The following is a 24,834-nucleotide window of genomic DNA, read 5'->3' as shown; positions in this document are numbered from 1 at the left end:
CAAACGACTACCCCGTCATTGCAGATGCGGAGGTTCAAAGAAGTCGACAGAATCAAAGTAGGCGGTAGCTACCAGTGTCGATTAACCTCTTTCTAAGATATTGCCCATCTTCTCTCTCGTGGTTCAAAGGCCAACATACTTGACAACCAGGACAAATTGAGCTATAAGTACCCCGGATATCAAGTCCAGCAGCTTCCCAGGAAGGTAACTTTCTGAGGAATCCTACAATGGCATACAATCTATCCGGCCACTGACGGGAGGAGAAACTCGGGTGCCTAGGGGTTGGAATACCTTCTCACTGTTAGCAAGAATGGTATTTCCCATGAGCTGCTGATGACTATGTCACGTACTCATCGAGGAAGAATTGCGCGCTGAGCATGGCTTGGTCGATATGAACCGTCATATTATGACCACGACAGTCCAGGGATTGCTTACTCCATGACAAGCAATTTGTTCTATGGGTTGTCTCATTGTGGCTGTCTGGGCCAAGCTCATGACGGGCGGGTTATTTGATATTGTAATCATGATTCGAGCTTGGGTCTGGTCATGACATCAATAAGCCTTGCTAGTGACATTCCACGCCCCTGATTCAGTTCATCGATCGATCATATCTTTTGGCGGTGTCAACAAAAGCAAGGCTGGTAAGGTCGCCGTCAAGGCACGCACCCTCAGGTTTTAGGCATGTTTCCCGGTAAACTCCACAGATTCCGCCAAGCCAGAAATCTTACGGCCTGTGCCGTGGAATTTTGTGTCTCATGCTCCATGAGGAAGTAAAGCGAGGGGACTCGGGAGGAAAGGAGAGGAGAGGAGAGGAGCGGACAAGAGGAGAAGGTAGTAGTGATTAGGTGCGGTGTCCAAACAACCAAAAGAAGGCATTGACACGTGATCGTATGCAAACTCCACGGGTTGATCGTCGCCAAATACGGTTTCAACGACTTTCCTCTGTCGGAATATACTTGCTTCGTCTTTCTTTGTCTTTCTTTACCCCCCCGCGCAAAGCCCACCCATCCATGGCCACGATGCGATCACTGGACCCTGAAGTTTACTGCAGCACCTTTTACCAAATACTTGGCTGCCTACGCTGGTTACCCAGCCATGGAAGCCGTGGAAGCAGGGGTTAAGACAATGGTACCTCACCCCTTGACGATCATGCTGCAAGTGTGCTGGTGCAGGGAGCCCACATACACTTCCTACCGAGGGCAATTTTAGTAAGTCTAGAATTCTCTGACTTATACTTGGAAGTATGGAGTCCCCACCAACCCCCTCGGATAGGGATACTATTCGACCCACAGTAACGGTGGCATCCGCTCACGCTCCTCTTTCAGTTACAAATGATACCGATATGGTATTAGCCATGAAGGGGAAAGGCGTACCATACAGGATTCGAGAACAATTCTGTCACTCGCTGCTGACCTCATGGTTTGCTGGATATGTGGCAATGCTACGCACTGGGGTCAACGCGATGGCATCAACGCTCAGATTTTGGCCCCCTAGATGCGCAGGGAATGCATCTTAACCAGTTCTGAACATGCCGCAGATGAGACACGCTCCCCCCACTCTGGGATGCTGGGTAATTCTATCTCTGTATAAAGCTTGCTGCCCTTCAACATGGGGCCAACAAGTATGGTGATTTCTGGCTCAACAATCTAATTCTGTTGGTGAAGAATACGCCGCTCCTAACAATGGAGGGCCCGTACCGTGTTTACCTCTTTGGAGATCAGACCGGCGACTTCGAAACAGGTCTGCGTCGTCTTATCCAAGCCAAAAACAATACCATCGTTCAATCTTTCTTCCAACAATCGTTCTACGCACTGCGGCAAGAGATCTCGAAGCTGCCACCAGCCCAGCGCAAAATATTTCCCCGCTGCACAAGCCTTATAGATCTGCTCGCCAGATACCGTGAATCAGGGCCGAGCCCCGTCCTCGAGAGCGCTTTTACGTGTATTTATCAGTTGGGGTCTTTTATCAAGTAAGTATCATCGTTTCCAGTCCCACAGCGATCGCTCTAATATGCCTCAAGCTATTATGGAGATTTGGGGAATGCGTACCCATCAGAGGGCTGCCAGCTGGTTGGACTGTGTACAGGGCTTCTCAGTTGTGCGGCTGTGAGTGCCTCGAGAAACGTCGGAGAGCTCCTGCCCGCCGCTGTGGAAGCAGTATTAGTTGCCCTGCGGCTCGGACTATGTGTCTTGCGTGTTCGAGAGCTTGTCGACTCTGAAGCAAGTGCTTCGCCATGGTCCGTTTTGGTTTCGGGACTGAGCGAGGAAAGCGCCTTTAGTTTGATCGAAGAGTATAGCATCAAAACTGTAAGACTAGTGGCTCTCAACATCATCAAAGTACTGACCATTGCAGGCAATCCCCCCGTCGTCAAGGCCTTACATCAGCGCAGTGAGCTCGAATGGAGTCACGATCAGCGCGCCTCCACTTGTCCTTGACGCATTCATCGAGAACGGTCTTGCAAGGAACTACAAACATACCAGGGTGCTGATCCACGGGCCATACCATGCTCCGCATTTATACGACAGCAGAGATGTGGACCGGATTCTGGAATCATTCCCCGAAGAACGTCTCGCGCATTACACGACACATATACCTGTGTTGTCCAGCAACACCGGGACACCCATCGGGGCCAGCAAGATCAAGGAGGTTCTGCAGGTCGCCATTGAAGAAATCCTACTGCGTCGACTCTGCTGGGATAAGGTCACAGAGTCATGCATCTCTATTGTTGAATCAGAAAACAGCCAGTCATGCCAGCTTATCCCCATCTCGACCAGTGCCACACAAAGCCTTCACACTGCTTTCAAGAAGGCTGGAATCGTAAATATCTCGCTCGAAACCGGAATCGGGGATATATCTACAACAGACAAGCCTAATATGAGCGGAAAGACCGAATGCTCCAAAATAGCCATTATTGGTATGTCGGGTCGGTTTCCCGACTCCGAGAGTCCGGAGGCGTTCTGGGAAATTCTGCAGAAGGGCCTTGATGTGCACCGTAAGGTTCCTGCTGATCGCTGGGATGTTGAGGCGCATTATGACGAGACTGGCGCCAGACGAAACACAAGTAAAGTACAGTACGGTTGCTGGATCAAAGAACCTGGACTATTTGACCCACGGTTCTTCAACATGTCGCCAAGAGAAGCCCTTCAGGCTGACCCGGCTCAGCGCCTTGCTCTCCTGACAGCTTACGAAGCTCTTGAAATGGCTGGTTTCATTCCCGATAGCTCTCCATCAACCCAAAGAGACCGTGTCGGAATATTCTACGGGATGACCAGTGATGACTATCGTGAGATCAACAGTGGGCAAGATATTGATACCTACTTCATCCCGGGTGGCAATCGTGCCTTCACCCCTGGCCGGATCAATTATTACTTCAAGTTTAGTGGTCCCAGTGTCAGCATCGATACAGCTTGCTCATCCAGTCTTGCGGCCATTCACGTGGCTTGCAATTCTATCTGGAGGAACGATTGTGACACCGCTATTGCGGGCGGTGTCAATATCTTGACCAACCCGGACAATCACGCTGGTTTGGATCGTGGGCATTTCCTGTCTACTAAGGGTAATTGCAACACGTTTGACGACGGCGCCGATGGATATTGCAGAGCCGATGGTATTGGTACCATTGTGCTGAAACGACTTGAGGATGCAGAAGCAGATAACGACCCGATTATCGGCATCATCAACGGGGCATACACCAACCACTCCGCCGAGTCGGTCTCTATCACCCGCCCCCACGTGGGAGCACAAGCATTCATCTTCAATAAACTGCTTAACGAAGCGAATGTCGACCCGAAAGATGTTAGCTACATTGAAATGCACGGTACAGGCACACAGGCAGGAGATGCGGTCGAGATGCAGTCTGTTCTCGATGTCTTTGCCCCTGACTATCGCCGTGGCCCGACGCAATCCCTTCACCTGGGCTCTGCAAAGTCCAACATAGGACATGGAGAGTCCGCTTCCGGGGTAACAGCACTTGTCAAGGTCCTCATGATGATGAGAGAAAACCAGATCCCACCTCACTGCGGTATCAAGAACAAGATCAACCACAACTTCCCCACTGATTTCGCAAAGCGTAATGTTCATATTGCATTCCAGCCTACTCCCTGGAACCGGCCAGCTTCTGGAAAGCGCCGCGCCTTTGTTAATAATTTCTCCGCCGCTGGTGGCAACACCGCCCTGCTCATCGAAGATGGGCCGATCCCTGAGACGACTAGTCAGGACCCTCGATCATTTCACGTTGTTGCAGTCTCAGCTCGGTCCCAGACTGCTTTGAAAGAGAACGTCAACTCTCTGATCAAGTACCTGGACTCATACGCCAACTCATTCGGAGTCAAAGAGTCTGAGTTGATTCCCAACGTGGCTTATACCACCACTGCTCGCAGGATTCACCACCCCTTCAGAATCACCGCTGTTGGCTCGACTTTGCAGAAATTGCGTGAGGCTTTGCATGCTGCCGCTCAGCGCGAGACATTTCCCGCTGTCCCAGCGAAGACTCCAGGCATTGGCTTTGTCTTCACCGGTCAGGGAGCTCAATACACCGGAATGGGCAAAGAGCTATACAATACTTGCTCTCCATTCCGGGACACAATCGAGCATTTTGATTGCATCGCACAGAGTCAAGGGCTGCCTTCGATTCTGTCTCTTGTCGATGGTACTACTCCTGTCGAAGAATTGAGCCCAGTGGTTGTGCAGGTGGGCACATGCTGCGTCCAGATGGCCCTGATCAGCTACTGGAGTTGTCTGGGTGTCAAGCCGGCTTTCGTTCTTGGTCATAGTCTTGGCGACTATGCCGCCCTGAATGCCGCTGGAATTTTGTCAACAAGTGACGCAATTTACCTATGTGGACGCCGAGCACAATTGCTCACCGAGAAATGCGAGGTTGGAACCCATTCCATGCTGGCAATCAGGGCTTCACTCGCCGAGATCAAGCACTTCCTCAGGGATGATGTTCACACGATCGCCTGTGTCAATGCTCCGGCCGAGACTGTCATCAGTGGCCTTGCCTCGGACATCGAGGACTTGGCTCAGAAATGCTCCACTGAGAACGTCAAGGCAACCAAACTACGGGTCCCGTACGCGTTTCACTCCCCGCAGGTTGATCCTATTTTGGACACATTTGAGGCTATTGCCCAGGGCGTTACATTCCACAAACCCACAACTCCTTTCGTCTCGGCCCTCCTTGGTGAGGTCATCACAGAGGCTAATGCTCATGTTCTCGGAGCTAAGTACCTCAAGGACCATTGTCGGGGCACTGTCAACTTCCTTGGCGCGCTGGAAGCAATTAGGCACGCAAAATTAGCCGATGACAAGACGCTGTGGGTTGAACTCGGTTCTCACACCATATGCTCTGGGATGATCAAGGCAACACTTGGGCCCCAGGTGACCACCATTGCCTCTCTTCGACGAGAGGAGGATACATGGAAGGTCCTCTCAAGTAGCATGTCTGCATTGCACTTGGCGGGCATTGATCTGAACTGGAAACAGTACCATCAAGACTTCAGCTCTTCTCATCAAGTACTGCGTCTCCCTGCCTACAACTGGGATCTTAAGAACTATTGGATCCCGTACACCAATAATTTCTGTCTGTCTAAGGGAGCGCCCGTTGCAGCCATTGAGACTGCACCAAAGTACGAATATCTCACCACTGCAGCTCAAAAGGTCATTGAGACTCGAAATGAGGGGGACACGTCCACAGTGGTCGTTGAGAATGACCTTGACCATCCAGAGCTTCGCCGCGTCATTCAAGGACACAAAGTGAACGGAGCCAATCTCTGCCCATCAGTAAGTGCTCGTTATGTTTGGCTTCTCGTCTCACCACAGCTGCGCTAACCACTGATACAGTCTCTTTATGCCGACATTGCTCAAACGCTTGCAGAGTACTTAATCAATAAGTATAAGCCTGAGTTCAAGGACATGGGTCTTGATGTGGCCGACGTGTCTGTTCCCAAAACACTTATAGCGAAAGGTGGCCAGCAACTTTTCAGAATTTCTGCAACGGCAACCTGGGCGGAGCAACGTGTGTCTATCCAGATTTACTCGGTCACCACGGAAGGAAAGAAGACCGCTGAACATGCAACATGCACGGTGAAATTCTTTGACTGTGCTGCTACACAGAAAGAGTGGAAGCGCATGTCCTACCTCATCAAGAGGAGCATTGACCGTCTGCATGAAATCGCAGAGAACGGAGAAGCGCATAGGCTTCAGAGGGGCATGGTGTACAAGCTCTTCGCTACCTTGGTTGACTACGATGACAACTTCAAATCTATCCGCGAAGTCATTCTAGACAGCGATAATCACGAAGCCACCGCAAGGGTGCAGTTTGAAGCTCCGGCGGGAGACTTCCATAGGAATCCATTCTGGATCGACAGTTTTGGGCATTTGTCGGGTTTCATCATGAACGCGAGTGACGGCACCGACTCCAAGTCGCAAGTTTTCGTGAACCATGGCTGGGACTCGATGCGCTGTCTGAAGAAGTTCTCTAAAGACTCCACCTACAGGACCTACGTCAGAATGCAGCCCTGGCAGAACTCCATATGGGCTGGTGACGTCTACGTCTTCGAGGGCGACGAGATCATCGCTGTTTACGGATCTGTTCAAGTAAGCCCCATTGTCGTGCTGTCATATTTGCAGGAAGCTGACCACATTTCAAACAGTTCCAAGCATTGCCTCGTAAGATTCTCGACACTGTGCTTCCGCCCGCTGGAGCTGCCAAAGCCTCCGCCCCCGTTCGTCCTACTGCAAGTGTGATCCAGAAGCCCGTGCCTGCTGCAGGCAACAAGACCCGTGCTAAAGCTCCTACACCCACGAAATCACTCCTGAAGTCGAGTGGACCCAGCGTTATCGTGCGGGCACTCAGCATCCTTGCAGCTGAAGTAGGCCTCTCCGAGTCCGAGATCTCGGACGACTTGGTCTTCGCCGATTATGGAGTGGACTCTTTGCTATCTCTCAATATCACCGGACGGTACCGTGAAGAGCTGAACCTTGATCTGGACTCGTCGGTCTTCATCGACCAGCCGACCGTCAAGGACTTCAAGCGATTGATAGCTCAGATCAGCCCTTCGGAAAGCAGCGACGGGTCTACCAGTGATCCAGAGTCGAGCTTCTCTTTCAATGATGGTTCGGACGAGTCGGGTTTAAGCTCCCCGGTAGTTGACTCTCCTCCCAACGAAAAGGAGATGGTGATCGAGGTCGACCAGCATGCTACCATGAAGGAGATTCGTGCGATCATCGCGGATGAAATTGGTGTGGCTGAGGATGAGCTCAAGGCAGATGAGAATTTGGGTGAGATGGGAATGGATTCTCTTCTCTCCCTCAATGTCCTAGGCAGGATCCGTGAAACACTGGACATGGATCTCCCAGGCGAGTTCTTTATCGAGCATCAAACTCTCGAGGAGGTGGAGACTGCTCTCGACCTGAAGCCCAAGGCCGCGCCGATCCCGGAGCCTATAAGACTTCCGGAGGTGCTGCCGACGAGGAAGTCGAATATCAATGTGCGTGCTGCTCAACACCCCCCGGCAACCTCGATTGTCCTACAGGGCAATCCCAAGACTGCTACGCAATCATTGTTCCTGTTCCCTGATGGATCCGGCTCGGCCACATCTTACGCAACGATTCCCCGGGTTGGTCCCGACGTCTGTGTCTACGGGCTCAACTGCCCCTACATGAAGACGCCAGAAAACTTGAAGTACCCTCTCCAAGAGCTTACCTTCCCTTATCTCGCCGAGGTGCGGCGCAGACAGCCCAAGGGCCCTTACAACTTTGGCGGTTGGTCGGCTGGCGGCATTTGCGCCTACGATGCTGCCCGCTACCTGATTCTCGAAGAAGGCGAACGAGTTGACCGTCTCCTCCTTCTCGATAGCCCTTTCCCTATTGGACTGGAGAAGCTTCCGCCACGGCTGTATCGGTTCTTTGATTCAATCGGATTCTTCGGCGAAGGCAGATCCGCGCCTCCGGCCTGGCTCCTCCCTCACTTCCTGGCCTTTATCGATTCCCTGGATGCGTACCGCGCCGCACCGCTCCCGTTTGACGATCCTAAATGGGCCAGCAAGATGCCCAAGGTCTTCCTTATCTGGGCCAAGGATGGCGTCTGTAACAAGCCCAATGATCCACGTCCGGAACCCGCTGCCGATGGCAGCCCTGATCCGCGGGAAATGAAATGGCTGCTGAACAACCGTACCGACCTTGGTCCCAACAAGTGGGACACGCTTGTGGGGCCGAGCAACGTCGGCGGCATCACGATCATGGAAGAAGCGAACCACTTCACCATGACCCTGGGCACGAAGGCCAAGGAGCTGTCGAACTTCATTGGCCATGCTTTGGCGAACTAGAATGACTGGATGCTTGCATTGTTTTGCAAATAATACCAATTGCTTTTGTTACCCTAGATAGTCACGATATATTTTGTTGGTTGTCACGATTTTGTATTGGTTAGTCCTAATGGAAGTACATGATCTACCAGGCTTGTCTCGTCCTCGTTAATGACTCTTGTCAGGTTGTCCATGGTGTTGAAATAGCTGGAAGCAGACGAGGTTCCGTCCACGCTCGCCAACCGACTTAGTATTTGGATCGGTACAACCTTTGTAGGATATTGTAGTCAGCATCGCCTATCGCCTTTTACGAGGGTGACTGCGCAAAAAGACAGTCGAGAGAGCAGTCCGAACTACCTTCCTTCCTCCTCCTATCTCCCGCCCTTCCCCACCTTACTCCAAGTCCAACAGTACAGTTAAGGCTAATTCACGCACCCCGTTACTTCATCACAGCCCACCGCATACAACCAGACTCCCCTCCCAAGAGCAAGATCCGATACAGCACGATCCATCCAACACAGAACCCGAGCACGGGACTCTCAACGTCCCGAGACCGGGCCAGAGGTAATGTAACCCTTTACATACTGACACTGACACTGACACTGACATCCTAGCTAGCTAGCTAGCTAGATAGACAGATAGGGAGGGCTGGATCATGCTGTCCTGTATGCACTGTACATACTCTCCCCTCGACGACAAAGCAGCCCCGCCCCGCCCCGCCCCGCCCAGCTCAGCCGTCCATTCCCTACCTACTTCTCTATCAAGATGACTCGGTCTTGGATCGAGGATCTCCGTGTGCCTGTTATTGTGTAGATATCCATCTACAGCTCAGCTACAGCTACAGCTACAGCTACAGTTCAGTTCAGTTCAGTTCAGTTCTTCTACGAGAATAAAACACACCTCCCATATCGAATTCGAAATCTAAAACTAGATTTGCCTCTTAGGAGGGCCGGGGGGACGCGGTGGGATGGATGGTGGATTAGATAGATGGATGGGTGGATGGTTGGTTAGGTCTATGCTTTTGCAATTGGATTCTTGGATTCGTGGTGTCAGGGGAAGATGGTGGATAGATAGATGGTTTCATACATTGTTCTGTCTTTGGTTTGAATCTGGATTTGCCCTTTGGAGAGTGGGGGCTTGGTGGTGTGATGTATAGGGTGTGTAAGGTGATTGGGTTAATGGGTTGAAGAGGGGGTATGCTTGAGTGGAAGATTTGAGTTGAGGGGACTTGGGACTTGAACTATGCAAGGGTGTCGCTATGAGGGGGCTGAGGAAGGGATATCAGGACGAAGCAAGGAAAGAGATAAGTACCGGTAAAGGGGGAGAGGGGGTCAGGTGGTAGTGCATCTTGCATTAGTGCATGCATGTATACATCCATAAGGATTTGGAGGGGTTGGGATTTGAAGGTGGAGGTGGAGGGTGGCGGTGTGTGAGGAAGGGTGAAAAGTCTTCTCCGGAAAGGGTTGATTCGTAGCCCCGATCTATCTTTGCAGCAGCTGGACTAGAAAGTCATCTCCGAGCTGAAGCGTAGCGCGCTGCCCCGCCCCGTGCTCAGAGACGAACCGTTGCCGCCATGGTTGTTGATGCCCGGGCTGGTGGGGCGGCTGGCCGTCCATTTGGGACTGCGCGGCTGGGTGCTCGTCGAGCGCGTCGAGGGCCGGTTCTTGCGGATCTCGCGCAGCTCCTCCTCCTTCCGGCGCAGGAGGTCCTCGCGCGAGGCGAGCGCGGCCTCCAGCTCCAGGGTGCGGGCCAGGTGGCGGGCCTCGTCGTGCTGGAGGTTGAGCTCGCGGAGCCGGCTGGCGTCGCCGGCCACCTTGCGCTTGAGGGACTCGTTCTCGTCGCGCAGCTGGCGGTTCTCGTTGCTGGACTGCGCCGCGACGTTCGACGCGGTCTGGTACTGCTCGCGCGTGTACTCGGTCTGCTTGGCCTCGTAGTCCGCCTTGCGCTCCAGCCCGCTGTTCTCCTTGGTCAGGCGGCGGATCTCCTCGCGCGCGGTCTCCAGCTCCGCGGCCATGCTGCCGGCGTCGCTTTTCAGGGCCGCGCGCGCCTGCTCGAGCTCGTGGCGCAGCTGCGTGCGCTCGTCTTTGATCTTGGTCAGCTCCTCTTTGCTCTTCTCACTGCGCTGCTCGGCCAGCGTCTTGGCTTCGACGAGCTTGTCCCGTTCGCGGCGCAGCTTGTGGAAGTCCCTGGTGCGCGTCTCGTAGCGGTGCTGCAGTTGCTCCAGGACATGGTCGCGTTCTTGCAGGCGGGCCTGGGTCTCAGCGAGCGTCTTCTGGAGTCTTTGGATTTCGTTCGCATGCGAACTGCGGAGCTGAACGAGGTTGCTCTCCAGTGATCTGAGCTCGCCGTCGAGGGTCTGGCTGGGGAATCTGGTCGACTCGGTAAGTTGGCTGGCATCTTGCGGTTCCTCTATCCTGGGCCGCTTGGCGGTTTGCTCGCTGGATTCTTCCGTCTGTGTGATCTCTGTTTTAGGTTCAGGGAACTTGCGTTCGGGTGAGCGGGAACTTACGAATGCGCGTTTCTGCAGGAGAGGTGTGGCCATGGGTGAAAACTCAACATCCGGTCGGCTTGGTGGCTCCTCAGGCACGGGTTGTAGTGCTTCCAGATCCACAATGTGCAGAGGCTCAATGTCCGGTAGCGACCAGTGCGCGTTGAAGTTGTCGGACGACAGATACGAGACAAGCTCTTCGGCGTCTTCAGATACCCCAAGCGCATCGTCCTGGAGGTCGCCCACCGAGTTCTTCAGACGCATGGTGTATTGCAACAACAGACGCACACGCTGGAGCTCGGGCAAATTGGAGAAGCAAAGCTCGATGTGCTCGCTGGAATTGGACACGACCAGGCGAACGACGGGAAGCAGATGCCCGTGGCGAGCGAATGTGGTCCGCATGTGTTCCACCGAGGGGATCTTGGTGTTGAATGAGGAGTCTAGGGCGATGATTGTAGAAGGGGCTTTGTAGGTCTCCACAATGCCGTCATTGCGAGTTGACTGAACCCCAAAGCTCAGCGGGCCCTTGGCCAGAGACACTTCCACATTCGTGCCAGGACCCATCTCCTCGCGCGGGCGGGTATAAGCGAGGCCTTTGCCCAGCAGGAACCGCTCGACCACGTTCTGGGTCTTTTCGCCATTTACCATGATGACCAAGTGTAGGTCGCGATCACTTGTAGACCCCACGAGGTAGGAGAGAAGCAGGAACTTGGCACTTGAGTATTCCGCCCATGAAGCCTCTTGCCGCAGGTCCGCCTGCGAGTCGTTGAGATGTTTGGTGACGTTCAAGTCTGGATGGGTGGCGACATTGCTCAGACGCTCTAACACCTCTTTTATTTTGGGCAGTAGACGCACGCGCTGTGGGATGGTCAGTTTCTACAAGGCTCAGGTGGGGGCTGCTTCATAGTACCTGGTCTGCTTGTGTGCTAGTGCCATTGATGAATTCCTGGATTGAATCACTCTCGCTGGTAAGGACTCGCTCGTAATCATCCTTGACCCTCGAGTCCATGGGGAGCGAGATGGCAAACTCCGATGGACCAAGCAGAACAGATCCTGGAATCGACTCCTCGGTATGGTCGACTGACAATGCATGCGGCTGAATAGTCTGTACATCATGTTGTACATCGTGATGTACATCGTGGTGTACAGCGTGATGTACATCGGGGTGTATAGCGTGGTGTACAGCGTGATGTACATCGGGGTGTACAGCGTGGTGTATATCGTGGAGCTGAGTGGGATCCATGTGTGCAGATTCCAGGGGTGGCGAGGGGATGACAGGCGGGGGTCCCGCGGGAGAATGATGTTCAGGATGAAAGGCCGAGGGTTTGTCGATCCTCACGCTGAGTGGGGCGGCGGTTTCGGGCAAAGCGACGGGCGATGGTTCGATGTCGCCAGCCTCACCCACCGAAGATGGCGTGGCGCTTGGCTCCGGGGGTGCCGCACTCTGCGCTCGCAGCTGGGCATATGCATTCCGGAGCTTCTCCCTCGGAGTGCTTCCTTCGAATTGGCTGTATTTTTCCATCGTCTCCGCTAGAGACATACCTTTTTTGTCCTGACCATCCATCTTCACAGATGATCCCCGTGTGTTCGTCACGGAGGCGAATTCGCAGCTTGGCTTACTGGCAGACAAGACTCTCGTGGCTTGCGAAACACGCGCCGTGACTGACTCCGGTATAGAACCTACGCGACCAGCGCTAGTGCTACCTGTCTAACGGTTAGCCAGTATAGAATAGACTAGATTCATGAATATCACCTTGCGACAAATAATGAAGTGCTGAAAACTGCTGCGAGACCGGCGTACTTGCGCTTAGAGGGTTCTTGGCAGAGATTATTGAGTACTGCGAGCTTGCGCTATTAAACGTGGGAGCTGGACGCGTCGTTTGACTCTCGGAATTACTGAATGGGCCAAATGGCGTCTCCGGTATTTCATCCACGGCGCTCGCGTGGTTGCTTGCTACCCGATCTACCGGCCGCTGGGATCCAGAAGAGCCGACAGTGTTGCCTTGATAGAGTCCCTCGCGCGGGACAGAACTCACCACGCTAACGCTTTCCCACGTCTGACAGTTGGCGGCAGGGGTCACCGTTCGCAAATGTTCTACGGATCGAGCGTCTGGAGACTCGCTTGACAGGCGGAGTTCGGCGGGGACGGGTGTTGCGGGCACTTCTTGGAAGACCTGCAACTGGCGTTCGCGGAATGAAGGTCGCGGCGTGTTTTCGGGCTGCGCCGAACAGTGTGTGTTCAACTGGCTTGTTGGAGCCGAACCGTACGCCTCAGTAGTCTGCAACTCCGGTGTACCGTCGACGGGGACAAACAAAGGCGAACCCGAGTCGTTGTTGGTGTGCTCCGGAGAGGGTTCGGAGGCAACAGGGTCGGTAACCAGCTGCTCCGCGCTGTGCGTCTGTGAGCGGGAGGAAGACAAGTGCGCCAGTGGAGTATTACTCGGACGTGTGCCTTCACTCTGAGCGTAACTCTTCTGTGTCTTCGTCTTTTCCCAGGTCTCAACAGCAAGTCCGTTGGCGTGCTCCTTTGGTTCCTGGCGACACATTCGAGCAGTTAGAACAGGGCCTTATCACAGAGAGATCGTATGTATAAATTTACCCAAGTGGGCTCCCAAGGTCCTTCCCAATCAATCAGGTATTGAGACTCCGTCTCGTCGAGTATACAGTTGATATAGTATTCGTCGTCGTCCAGGGGATTGCTCTCGTGGTCCGAGTCGTCCGAGTCGTCGCTCGACACGATAGTATAGTTCTCCTTCCAGCGTGTCTTGCGTGATATGTTGGTGTGGTTGTTGTCTTGGTGAGGGGACAGTTTGCGCTTGCGCCACATTATGCGCGGACTAGAAGCATGGCCGAGGTGGGATAATCCATGGTGGTGTGACAGTGGAACAATAAAACGCTGGGTGGAAGAAAGGGAGTGCGGCGGAGATAGTCCGAGCGCTGTTAAGTCCGAAGAAGCGACCGTAGTTGCAATTAGGAGACTGCGCTCTGGGGGAGGAGTCTGTAAGGGGAGCTGTAGGCGGGCTTCGGGGAGGGTTGAGGAGCAGTGAAAGTGAATGAAAGTGGTGGTTGATGAGGAGGTCGACGGGAACAACGTGGGCGATCCCCGGCACGTGATGGTCCTTATCAGTCGGTCATCCGGAGCTTGGAGAGAAGGCCCCGGGGTTGCTACCGATTAAGGATCGGTTGATTGGGATCGATTATCTTTCTTGAAGCTGTGTCTTAGCTTGTGTCTTAGCTTCTGTTAGCCTCGAGATGGTTTCACAAGATTCTGCGCTCCCCCGTTGGAATTGACGGTTGACCAGACAGGGATGCCAGCGGAACGGCCGGTGATGCTCCTCGGGTATAGTCATTTAGGGCTGAGGACGAAGGGAAAGAGCAGAGTCAGCCTCTATAAGCCGGGATAAGCAGAGCATTACAATGTTGGAATCGCTCAGAAGGTTCTTCAATTATCTGTGTCGGTTCGTTCATAGCCTTTCTACTTGCCTCGGTAAAAGAGGGGTTCACACAGAGGAATTGAGGCAGGTCCATCTTCCCACCATGTCAGGTACAGCATCACATTCGTACTTAGCATATGCATCTGGGGCTGCTAGCCACTGATCTATCTGATTTGCGAAATCGAGAGCGCAAGTTTATCAATCGTCCTCACCTGAACCATAAACGTCTCTTATCAACCGTGTTGTATCAGCGACCCAAGAGACATAGAGCTGTTCAAAGTCGTATCACCAGCCTTACCGGGTTCTAGTATTGCTGGCTATCCTGTAATGTATCGGCTTGTTAATTATTCAAGCTTTGATGCCCCTAGTAATAAGACCCTAATTTACGCAATTTGCTCCTGTATGATACATGGTGAGGAGCTCCATGAGAAGGGGCAGTCCGGACTACTAGTTACCCCTAGCCCTAAGCTCATCGAGGCCGGCCAGAAGCAGAATAGGCAAACAATTACAAAAAGGTTGGAATGAATCGTGATTTTAAGGCTGATAGTCAGAATTGGTTCTCGCATAGGATTGGAATCACCCCGAACTGAGTAGGAGAGTAGCCTCAGTAGTCCTTGCAGACAGACAGCCCCTCTTGGGAGCCTTAGGCATGGACAGGCTAGACCACTTTAATCAGGCCGCCGAATAGATCCCCATCGAGATATGCGGAGAAATCGGATCTATCAAAGGGCGGGCGGGGGAGAAAAATAAAAAAAAAGAAGCCCGCAACAACAGCAACAACAAAACAGAGTTTCGAAGCGAATTTGTAACCCCCAACCATTGAAACTGTCTTCATAATCCTCTTCGAACATCTCTAGAATAATCTCTGTTAGTACATATCCCCAAGAAACCCCTATCACAAGCCATGCAACCCTAACCTACCCACAGCACCAAACCGCCCACTTTCAAGTACAGTCAGTACAGTCCACAACCAAATCCATCATGGACACCTTCCGCCAGATCCTACAGGCAGCCCGCCAATCCAACTACGGGCGGTACCTCGTCGAAGAAGACGCGGTCTTCGAGTCCGTCGCCGGCGCGGTCCAGCAGCACATGAGCCAGTACGACGCCTCCCACGACTTCCAGCACGTCCTGCGCGTCGTCGCCCTATCCTCGAAGATCCTGGCCGCCGAGTTCGAGGCCGAGTCCGAGCGCCACGAATGGTACCGGCCCGACCTCATTCTTCTGAGCGCGTAAGTCTTCTGCCTCCTTCTACGGGACTATCATCTCTTACGCATCCCCGAAGCCTGCTCCACGACGTCAACGACAAGAAATACGCCCCACCGCCGTCCGCCTCCGGGGAGGAGCAGGTGTCCAAAGTCGCCGTGGTGCTCCGGGAGGCAGGCATCGCGGAGGACGAGATCGAGCACGTCGAGCAGGTGGTCAACCATGTTTCGTACTCGACGGAAGTTAAAAACCCCGAGAAGGTGAGGGAGGTCCTGGAGGATTATCCGGATCTGGCGGTGGTGCAGGACGCGGATCGGTTGGATGCCCTCGGCGCGATTGGGGTGGGCAGGATGTTTACGTATGGGGGCGCGAGGGTTCCGGATGCGAGTATGCAGAGGTCGCGCGCTCATATTGATGAGAAGTTGGTGAAGTTGGGTGGGATGATGAAGGTATGTGATTGCTTTTTCTTTTTCTGGTTGGTGGAGAGGGGGCGATTGTTTGATGGCATGGGGAAGTGACGAGGCTGACTCGCTCTGTAGACGGACGTGGGGCTGAAGATGGCTAAAGAGCGGACTGAGAGACTGGTCACTTTCAGCAAGTGGTGGGATGAGGAGGCTGCCTTGTTTGAGCCGGAACTATAGGTTGCAAGGTTGATGATGGGTTGTGAGAGGTTCGGGGTAGGTTTACCAAGAACTGGAGAGATATCTCTTTCGTTACCCATTTTTCTTGAGGCCGGTCATTGTCATAGCAAGGTTTTGCGTAGAATCTGTATTCGTATTCCGCGTAGCAATGCTTATCTAAGTTTAATGAAGTTCTAAATAGTGGATATCTAGGCTTGATGAGTTTCAAAGACGAGATGCACCGGCCGGGCTCTCCTGCTCCTTTCTCCATCTATCGAAGTCGAATCCTAGCTGTGCGAGAGATTTGACCAACCCACGCTCGGCACCTTTCTGTCCGAACGTCCGTTTGATCTCCGCGATCTGCCCTCGAATCCACCTCTCTCTTTCGCCCCAGTGATTACACGGTTTGCCGTTGCCTTCATTGTCGAGTCCCGGCCGGGGCTCGGCTTCTGCCGCCCAGTCATGCAAGTAATTCATAAAGTCCGCATCCTGAGGAAAGGGAAGAAGGTGAAAGGGGGTCCCTTCGCCCTTTTCCCGAACAGTTGACTGTTCCCACTCTTTCATTGCATCCTGGGAGGGCAGACTCAGGCGCCCTGAGAACACCCGCGCAAAAACCGCCGCCTGATTCTCCGACAGTGGGAAGGGAACGATTCGCTGCGGAAGGGCGCTGAGCACCAAGGTGGGGTCGTGGATGTAGAAGAGATGCTGATATGTGTTCACCACCCGACGGCCGTTGGTGATGAGCGGCGGGTCCAGCGCCGATAAGAAAGGATATGTGTATAGATAACCGGTGCAGAAGACGATGGCGTCGATGTCCTCCTCAACGTGGCCGTCCTCGAAGCGAACGGCTCTGCGGTGGGAGTCAGGCGGGAGAAAATCCACGATCTGAGGACGAAACACCTTGCTGGTGTCCCCCGCGGAGGACGCAAGAAGCGACAGGTTTCGCTCGGACACGATGAGCTTGCCCTTGCTCACGGGGCTGATCTGGTTCCCGATATCCAGGCCCGACGCCGAGCTGCCCACCACAATGACCTTCTTGCCACGGAATTGCTCTGCAGAGTCATACAGCTTGGAATGCAGGATGACTCCGGGATATGCCTCGTTCCACTGCTTGATGCCCGCGATGTCGGGCGTGAACGGAAGATCGTAGTGCCCGCTAGCAACCACCACGGCATCGTACGAGTCCGTTCTTGTGTCTCCCGTGCGCAGGTTCTTCGTGGTGACCGACCAGCTCCCTGCGCCAAGGACGTCTTTGCGGACGTCCGAGACCTGGGTATCGAATTGGATCAAACTGCGAATCTCTTCTGCATAGTCATGCAGATAATCCTTCACGGTAGCATGCTTGGGCATTACTTGCGTCTTCGCGTCGAAGTGCTTGTCGCTGTACCGCATGATCTCCTTGGGGAGGTTCGTCTCCAATGCTTCGTAAATGGGGGAGACGAAAGTTGGCTCCTGCCGCCCCTCGGATGTGTGCCATATTGGCCCTTCCGGAGGCTGGTGGGGGTCGGTCTGGGGTACAGTGCTTGTGAGATTGTCCTTCAGAGGACCTGGTGTGTAGTTCCAGACGCCACCGGCCGTAGCCCTCTGCTCGAAGACATCGATTTTCTCGAAGTATTTCTCCGCAAGTAAGTACCTGGGCTGTTGATTAGCGGTCGAATCCGGAGTTTAGAGGGGGAAATACATACTTGACTGCGGCGAGACCAGAGGGGCCTGCGCCGATCACGGCTATTCGGCTGATCTGTCCTGATCGTGTCATTGTTCTGTAAAAGGCCACGATGAGAGGATATGTCGACGCGGACGATAAGGGGACTTATAGTCCGTAGTTCACGGCGGTTTCCAGTGGCCGATGACTACATTGTGGCGGGGAATTTCGTGCTCCGTCATCGGGAATGGGCTGATCAAGTAATTGTTCTGGATGTTCGACCCTATACTTCGACATGCAGAAAGGATATTCCTGAAGCTGACAGAGATCTTCAATCATGGGAACTTCTATCATGTTTTTCTTTTCCAAATCAATCCTGCTCCATCACATGTGGGAGAGCCTGGAACAATGTGCCATGGGGTTGACCAACCATTACCGACTCCACTCTGCGGTGGGCTGCGGCAACAACAAAGAAAAGTCTGTAATATTACAGCTCCAATACGCCAGGTTTTGTGACGCAACAACCTCTCTCCTTCTCCTCCTTCCTCCTCCGCATCCTTTCGATTTCCCGCGCGTGCTGCCATCCAAACAAGAACCTATTTTTTTTTTTGCCCTGTGCTCCAGCTCTTGTCGACCATTGCACAACCCCTCCACCTGAGTGGCTATTCTTAACTCAGACAGCCAGTACCTATGACTCAGGCAATGTGGAATGCGCATGACCACTAAGCGGCCACAGCGATGGACGCCCACGATAAACAACAAGCTCCGGTTTCCGAACTCCTTCAATCGACCCCGGTCCCCATTGCGCAGCTCGCCCCGTCGCTCGACAATCTACCCAGCAACTCCGTGCGCGGTGTAGTGGCTCTGCTATGGCCGTATTCGTCGTCCACGCGGTCGATCAGTTTGCTTCTGGCGGAGCCCGACTTCCGGCTCCGGCGGTCTGGCGGGCAAGTGAGGGTCGTCTTCCACGGACACGTCGCGGAAGAGGTCGCCAAGTCGCAGGTTGGGATCGGCGACAATGTGTATCTCAGTCTGAACGGATCCAGGCTGACCGACAATGACCCGAAAGTTCTCACCCCGGGCAAGAGCGTCGCCTGGGATGTGCATTTCGAGACCACGGTTCTGGTCGAGGTGAGTGAACCCACAGAGAGCCCGGAGGATGGTGGTGGCTCATTGCGTTCTAGGTATGGCGCTCCGATCAACACCTTTCCACCGTCAAGATCGATCCCCCCTCGTCTCCTCTGCCCGCCGCCGAGAGTACCACGCCCACACCGACTACCCCCGATCCGAGAGGCAGTGCCTTCCCCCGCGGCCTTGACTCGGCGACCTGGCAATCGCCCGCGTTCCTGGAACACTCGAGAACGTCTATCGGAAGCCATATAGCTGGCTCGGCTTTGCATCCGGCCTTTGATCCCTTCGCGGAGGATGATGGATTCGTTCCGGGGAAGGGGAGGAAACGGACGCGGTTCAGTATACGCAATGACTGGCGGCTGGTGGACGAACCAGCCAGTCCTGAGGATCTGGAAATACCGGGGGTCTGGACGGCTATGTTCGACGACGAGGCTTGGCTCAACGAAGCGGCGGCGGAGTTGGAAGAGGCCGCTGAGGAAGCGGATGGCTCTCCGGAAGTTCCTACGGCACCCGTGTCGCCTCAGACCGGCGGGACCGATCAGCTGCCTTCCGTCCCTACGGTCCAAGAAGAACCTACAAGTGCAGTCTCAGATGTAGACCGAATGTCGGAGACGCCCGAGGCTCGTGAGGATAATACCCCGGAAAAGGCCCAACCGAAGCCAGATGTGCAATTTCTTCTTCCGGATCTTTCTCAGCGGCTTGAGTTTTCGCGTCATATGCATAGGACTATTTCAAGTCTTTCTGGCCACCTTCCCACAGACACTCCGCGGCTGAATCCGATTCCTTCTCCGGGTCTGCCAATTCCCTCTCCACTGATTAGCTCATCAAATAGCCCGCTGGGGTACTTTGGTTCGGTTGCAATCACGTCCGAGCCAGCTACGTCTGATCCATTCCAGCTAGCTGCACCGCAGTCAGACTTAGCCCGAGAATCTTCGTACGCAGAAAGCGAGGCTGGGTTTGGTGCAGCGATCGCGATCGAGTCTATTGAGCATCAAGCCCAAGGGCCGTTAACAGGGGGTGCCACAGGTACTCCCAGCAATGAAGCTTCTGAGCCAGCCCGTGTCTCTGAGCTGCCCAAGGAAGACTCGGGGCTTTCAATCGCGGAGGAAGCGGGGAGCGTGGAAGAGAATGTATCAACACCTGCCCTGGCTGCTGAAGCTCCTTCGCCAGAGAGAGATGCGGACTTGGAAATGGTGGATGCAGACTCATTGCCAACTGAATGGACCGTGACGGAAATCGAACATGAGACCTTCCATGGCGAAACAGACGACCAGGAGGAAGAACTCCATCATACCCCTCAAGATGAAGAGGAATACTCTGAAGCCGAGAACGCGAGTGGGGAGGAATCGGCGATCGAGGAGCATGAAGACGAGCTTGCCAGCCCAGGCTCCGAGCCTCAATCGGTGGACTTGGCCGACGAAAATGAACCGGACGTGGCGGACGACGCAGAACCCATCGCCGATCCAAGGACCGATGGTGATATGGCATCGGACGACGAAGCAGAATCAGATGTGGAAGATCATGGTGTCGAAGGGCCCGCAGGCCAGTATGGTTTCGACGAGGAATCCGAACACTTTGAGGAAGACGTGTCCGATGAAGGGGATTTGGATGAAGTCGACGAGGATGAGGATGAACTGGACGAAGAGGATATGTACGATGACGACGAAGACGGCGGAGAAGCATATGATGACCGTGTTGAGTCGGAGTCGGATCCAGAGGATGTCAGGCACGAGGCGCCCCCACCGAAAAGGAATTCCCCGGAGATCATTGTTTTGGACAGTGACAGCGAAGATGAACCTGCGCCTGTACAGCCGAGCCCCGGGGCTTATTCAAGGCCGAGAGATGCAAGTGTTTCAAGTGCCGAACGATCAGGACAAGTTGGTGATGAGGCTTCGGACTCTGAAGTCGTTGACGAAGAGGAAGAAGAGATTTACGATGAGGAAGATATGGAAGACGAAGAAGGTATGCACGACGAGGAAGATATGCACGACGAGGAAGATATGCACGACGAGGATGAAGAGACAAATGTCCTCTATACTTTCGACGCTGAGCTCGAAGATGCTGAAGGGGATGTTGTATCCGAGGTTGAGGAACGGTCGATTCAAGACCAAAGGCATGCACAAGAACAAGAGCCAGAAAGAGGTCTGGAAGATCGAGAAAGCCACAACCGTTCTGTGCATGAGGACATGGGAAATGTACATTCAGAAGCAGAATATGCAAATGATAGGGGAACGATGAAGGGATTGCCGGACGATGAACACGAGCAATCGAGAGGGGAAGGCTTCGTCGAGGAAAACTTGCAGCGAAAACAGTCTGGGGCCGAAGAGTCTGAGGATGCGCAGGCACAAGCCAAAGAGGTTGATTCTGTGCAGTTTCAGGAAGCATATCTTCAGGAGCGCGTCGCAGAGGAAGCAGATCAGGCCGAGCATATGCAAGAATTGGCCCACGAACCAGGGTTTGTGCCTGTGCCAGAGGATTATGTGAACCCAGTTCGGAACCCAGAAAGTCCCGCTGGCATCCAAGAAATTCGAACGACGACACTAATCCACGGTCCTGGCTATGAAAGTCTCGAGTTCTTCTCGTCGAGTGGACCGGATTTTGAACATGTCGACCACAGCGCTGGCCCTCTCACGCATTCGGCTGATCTCCCAATCGACCCTGCACTCCTCGAGTCGGCTACGTTCTCAGCAGCGATTCCTTTACCCGATTCGCAACACAGCCTGGTTGATACAATGATCCAACCCGAGGATGATGAAACAGCCTTGGCAGATCAGCAGCCAGTGAATGCAGGCCTGTCGCTTGATGGTGCCTCGGAGAGCTTGCCTATATCCGCTGATTTGAGTCGCCAAAGTCCAAGCCTCCAACTTGACCACCAATTAATCACCCCGGAACCTTCACAGCTGGTCGGCGTGGGGAAGCTTCCGTCAGTAACTACCACTGCAAACGAAATACCGCCGACTCCTGAGCCCACACAGGTAGATGCAGATATGCAGGATGTCGAAAGCGAGGAATTCGTCTCGGTAGACGAAGGCTCAGAGACCGAGAGCTATGCCTCTGCACCGTCGCAGAAGGAATTCCACCGGGACGAAAGCGTCCACGTGGGTAAGGAGACTGACGTCCATGCCACGCACAGCGAGGACGAGATGATGCTGGTTGGGGGCGACGTGTCTCGCATCGTCGCCCTGAATCGCAACTACCCGGGCCTGCGCAGCAAACTGTCCTACTTCGCGCCGCTGGCCACCCTCGTCGACCATTTCCGAGGGCTCATCGATACGATCTCCACGGTCGCCGAGGTGCGACCCGTGATCCGGGCAGCGTCCGGCAAGAAAGACTACATCCTGACGCTGGGGCTGACCGACCCTTCCTTGGCGGGTACCATGCTCTTCGCGCAGATCTTCCGGCCCAACAAGACGGCCCTGCCGTCCGTGACGGAGGGCGACGCGATCCTTCTGCGAGACTTCCAGGTCAAGAGCTTCAACCATGCCATGATGCTGGCCAGCGTGGAGACGAGCGCCTGGGCCGTGTTCACCGCGGCCGACGCCGACGCGCAGGTCTCCGGCCCGCCGGTCGAATACGGCCCCGAGGAGGCGACCTACGCCACGGACCTGCGCCAGTGGTACCAGGAGAACGGGATGGCGATGGTCGCCGACCACCAGCTGCAGGCGTCGATCGAACGCGAGAGCCGCGAGGCCACGCCGCACAGCGTCACCGGGCTGAGCGATGCGGGGAGCGTGAATTCGACGGGTGGCGGCGGCGGCGGTGAGATGCGCGAAGCCTCGTCGACCTCGAACCGGGGGGCCGGGGGCTCTCGGCGGCGCAAATCGCACCGTCGCATCACGATCCATGAGCTGCGGGATGGCAGGCGGTACGCCGAGGTGGGCTCGCCGACTGACCGTGATAGTATCCACGAACTCCGCGATGGTACTGTGTACGCCAATCCTTGAAGTTACACTTTTGACTAAAGCGTTCTATAGGGCCAGAGTGAGGATGTCTCAGTCGGGAAGCTATATCGATGGCTTCTCATGGGATGAACAGATGTTATAGACAACAGCAATAACACTCGAGAATTGTGTTGATTGTGATGTACTTGTATATAAACGTGAACACAACATTTCGCTTCCCAAGAAAACAAAAACCCCCACACGAAGCACAGCAACTGTCTAGGCCCTGTCTAATCTATTCTAAATCTTCGAGTTCTTCTCCCCGCCAAGGAGATCTATACTGATCGCCGCCCTAATGAGTTGGTTGGCAATCGCCGTGGGCGGCGGCAACCGCAACGCGCCCTCCTTATACTCGGGGCCCGGCCCATCGCCGAGCGCACTGACCCCATTCCGCAGCGCCTCCTCCACCTCCGCAATGTCGAACCACCTGGCATCCTCCAGCTCCGGGTCATGCTCGAGGTTGATCTTCTCGTGCGCGGCGTCGCTGACCTGGGCGATGGCGCCGATCATCAGGTTGGCCGGGTACGGCCAGGGCTGGGAGGAGTGGATGACGACGCGCGACAGCGTGACGCCGGCCTCCTCCCAGACCTCGCGGCGCACCGCGTCCTCGACCGACTCCGCGGGCTCGATGAACCCGGCCAGCGTCGAGTACCAATTGGGCGGGAACCGCTTCGACCGGCCCAGGAGGATCCGCTGCGCGTCCGCCGATATCACCGCCACGATGATCGTCGGGTCCGTCCGCGGGAAGCTCAGGTTCGAGATCGTCGTCCGCGTGCTGCACGCCGGCCGCTCCGCCGGCAGGCCCGCCGCTGTCCGCGCCGCGTCCGTCGCCGGGCACGCCCGCTTGGTCCCCGAGTGCACCGCGATCGTCCGCTCGCCGCACGTCCCGCAGAAGGTGTTGCGCGTGTTCCAGTCGATTAGGGCACGGGCTTGCGCGTAGATCGCCGCTATATCCGGACACAGTCAGTACACATCAGCCTTACATCCTTCCTTCCATCCTTCCATCCATCCATCCAGCAACACAGACTTTGGGACAAGGTAAGGGAAAAGGGGACCTACCCTGATCCGCCGCAAAACTCATAACCACGCGCGCCTGCAGAAAGCTCAACCCCTTCGCCTCCAACGCCTCCACCACCTTTCTATATTGCTGCTGCTGCACCTCCTCCCCGCCACGCGGCCCGCTCACATCCAGCGCGAAATACGGCGTCCCGGCGTAGATCTTCCACGCGAATGCTGCCGCCCCCTCACTTTTGGGGGAGGTTTCGTCCAATCCCAAGAAAATCGGTGTCGCGAGGATCGGCTTGCGCGAGTCGTACGCGGCTAGAATCTCTTCCTCGGATTGGTCGTAGATGGTGGCTGGCACGAGGGGCTGGATCTCGTCATACCGGGCGTAGTAGGGCTCGGCGGGGGAGGCGGTCTGGGTGAGCGGGGCGAGGTCCTTGAGGAGGACGAAGCGAGTGGAGGGGTGGTTGAGGGCGGCGGAGAGGAAGGGATGGTTGGAGCGGAGGAAGGAGAGGCGGTTTAGGGGGGAGCCTTTTTGTCGTTAGTCCTGGGTTAGGTTTGGTTTGAGGGTCTTGGGCAAGGGACGTACTGGAGAAGTAGTTGGCGGTTTCCCGGCCGAATTGGCGGGCCAGCATGGTTTCGGCTTGGATGTGCGCGGGGTTGGGGATTAGGGAGTCGGTGTTGATCATTGTGGGTGGTTGTGGTTCTTAAGTGAAGTGATGTGATGTGATGGAGGAAGGGGGGAATGCAGGACTCGATGCCTGGTTAGGAGAGATGAAGGGTAATTGAGGACAGGGCACGAGACAAGAGGTAAAGAAACTGCGAAACCCGGAGACATGGGCATTTGTACTTCCTCTTCTCTTCTCTCGTCTTCTCCGATAACGATGGATTAATCAGCTGGTTTCGTGCCGAGGATCTGCGCCACTGGTAATTCCGTTACAGTATTTACACTGAGATAGAAGTCAACTGTAGCTGTGGGACTGTAATACCGGTACACTGAGGGGCAATCGGGGAGCACCCCACACACGTGACCGTGCATCGCGACGACTTGCCGGGGCCAGTGGCAT

The 24,834-nt window shown here is 54.8% G+C and overlaps 6 protein-coding genes across 6 annotated transcripts; 3 read left to right on the top strand and 3 right to left on the bottom strand.

The window, feature by feature from the left end:
* Positions 1-1,200: 1,200 nt before the first annotated feature.
* Positions 1,201-8,457, top strand: pksP (polyketide synthase alb1). The gene is made up of 6 exons (XM_020196983.1): positions 1,201-1,241; positions 1,326-1,969; positions 2,021-2,306; positions 2,353-5,778; positions 5,839-6,594; positions 6,651-8,457. The coding sequence occupies exons 2-6, from the start codon at positions 1,683-1,685 to the stop codon at positions 8,322-8,324; spliced, it is 6,429 nt and encodes a 2,142-aa protein (XP_020051815.1). The 5' UTR covers positions 1,201-1,241; positions 1,326-1,682; the 3' UTR covers positions 8,325-8,457.
* A 1,347-nt stretch (positions 8,458-9,804) lies between these two features.
* On the bottom strand, positions 9,805-13,618 carry ASPACDRAFT_47829 (uncharacterized protein; the record flags this gene model as incomplete). The annotated part of the gene is made up of 5 exons (XM_020202017.1): positions 9,805-11,649; positions 11,702-11,896; positions 11,987-12,495; positions 12,545-13,325; positions 13,391-13,618. 5 exons carry the CDS (start codon positions 13,616-13,618, stop codon positions 9,805-9,807), a joined length of 3,558 nt encoding a protein of 1,185 aa, XP_020051814.1.
* Positions 13,619-15,170: 1,552 nt separating this feature from the next.
* Positions 15,171-16,142, top strand: ASPACDRAFT_81952 (HD domain-containing protein). The gene is made up of 3 exons (XM_020205987.1): positions 15,171-15,457; positions 15,511-15,880; positions 15,971-16,142. Exons 1-3 carry the CDS (start codon positions 15,207-15,209, stop codon positions 16,070-16,072), a joined length of 723 nt encoding a protein of 240 aa, XP_020051813.1. The 5' UTR covers positions 15,171-15,206; the 3' UTR covers positions 16,073-16,142.
* A 23-nt stretch (positions 16,143-16,165) lies between these two features.
* On the bottom strand, positions 16,166-17,807 carry ASPACDRAFT_1907754 (putative flavin dependent monooxygenase; the record flags this gene model as incomplete). Its single annotated transcript, XM_020198850.1, has 2 exons — positions 16,166-17,684; positions 17,737-17,807. 2 exons carry the CDS (start codon positions 17,805-17,807, stop codon positions 16,277-16,279), a joined length of 1,479 nt encoding a protein of 492 aa, XP_020051812.1. The 3' UTR covers positions 16,166-16,276.
* A 624-nt stretch (positions 17,808-18,431) lies between these two features.
* On the top strand, positions 18,432-22,768 carry ASPACDRAFT_47826 (uncharacterized protein; the record flags this gene model as incomplete). The annotated part of the gene is made up of 2 exons (XM_020202016.1): positions 18,432-18,824; positions 18,878-22,768. 2 exons carry the CDS (start codon positions 18,432-18,434, stop codon positions 22,766-22,768), a joined length of 4,284 nt encoding a protein of 1,427 aa, XP_020051811.1.
* Positions 22,769-23,005: 237 nt separating this feature from the next.
* ASPACDRAFT_36106 (NAD(+) diphosphatase) lies at positions 23,006-24,456 on the bottom strand (the record flags this gene model as incomplete). The annotated part of the gene is made up of 3 exons (XM_020200177.1): positions 23,006-23,712; positions 23,825-24,298; positions 24,357-24,456. 3 exons carry the CDS (start codon positions 24,454-24,456, stop codon positions 23,006-23,008), a joined length of 1,281 nt encoding a protein of 426 aa, XP_020051810.1.
* Between the last annotated feature and the right edge of the window lie 378 nt (positions 24,457-24,834).

The sequence above is a fragment of the Aspergillus aculeatus genome (assembly GCF_001890905.1).
Source record: "Aspergillus aculeatus ATCC 16872 unplaced genomic scaffold ASPACscaffold_20, whole genome shotgun sequence".
Classification (NCBI taxonomy): Eukaryota; Fungi; Ascomycota; class Eurotiomycetes; order Eurotiales; family Aspergillaceae; genus Aspergillus; species Aspergillus aculeatus.
Note: the sequence above shows the minus strand (reverse complement) of the source record. Positions and strands in the feature narration are given on the sequence as shown.

Bases quoted from the DNA above. Each gene is read 5' to 3' on its own strand.
- pksP (XM_020196983.1), top strand. From the start codon at position 1,683: ATGGAGGGCCCGTACCGTGTTTACCTCTTTGGAGATCAGACCGGCGAC. The intron at 1,970-2,020 runs GTAAGTATCATC...ATATGCCTCAAG, and splicing joins CAGTTGGGGTCTTTTATCAA to CTATTATGGAGATTTGGGGA. The intron at 6,595-6,650 runs GTAAGCCCCATT...CATTTCAAACAG, and splicing joins CTGTTTACGGATCTGTTCAA to TTCCAAGCATTGCCTCGTAA.
- ASPACDRAFT_81952 (XM_020205987.1), top strand. From the start codon at position 15,207: ATGGACACCTTCCGCCAGATCCTACAGGCAGCCCGCCAATCCAACTAC. The intron at 15,458-15,510 runs GTAAGTCTTCTG...GCATCCCCGAAG, and splicing joins GACCTCATTCTTCTGAGCGC to CCTGCTCCACGACGTCAACG. The intron at 15,881-15,970 runs GTATGTGATTGC...CTCGCTCTGTAG, and splicing joins AGTTGGGTGGGATGATGAAG to ACGGACGTGGGGCTGAAGAT.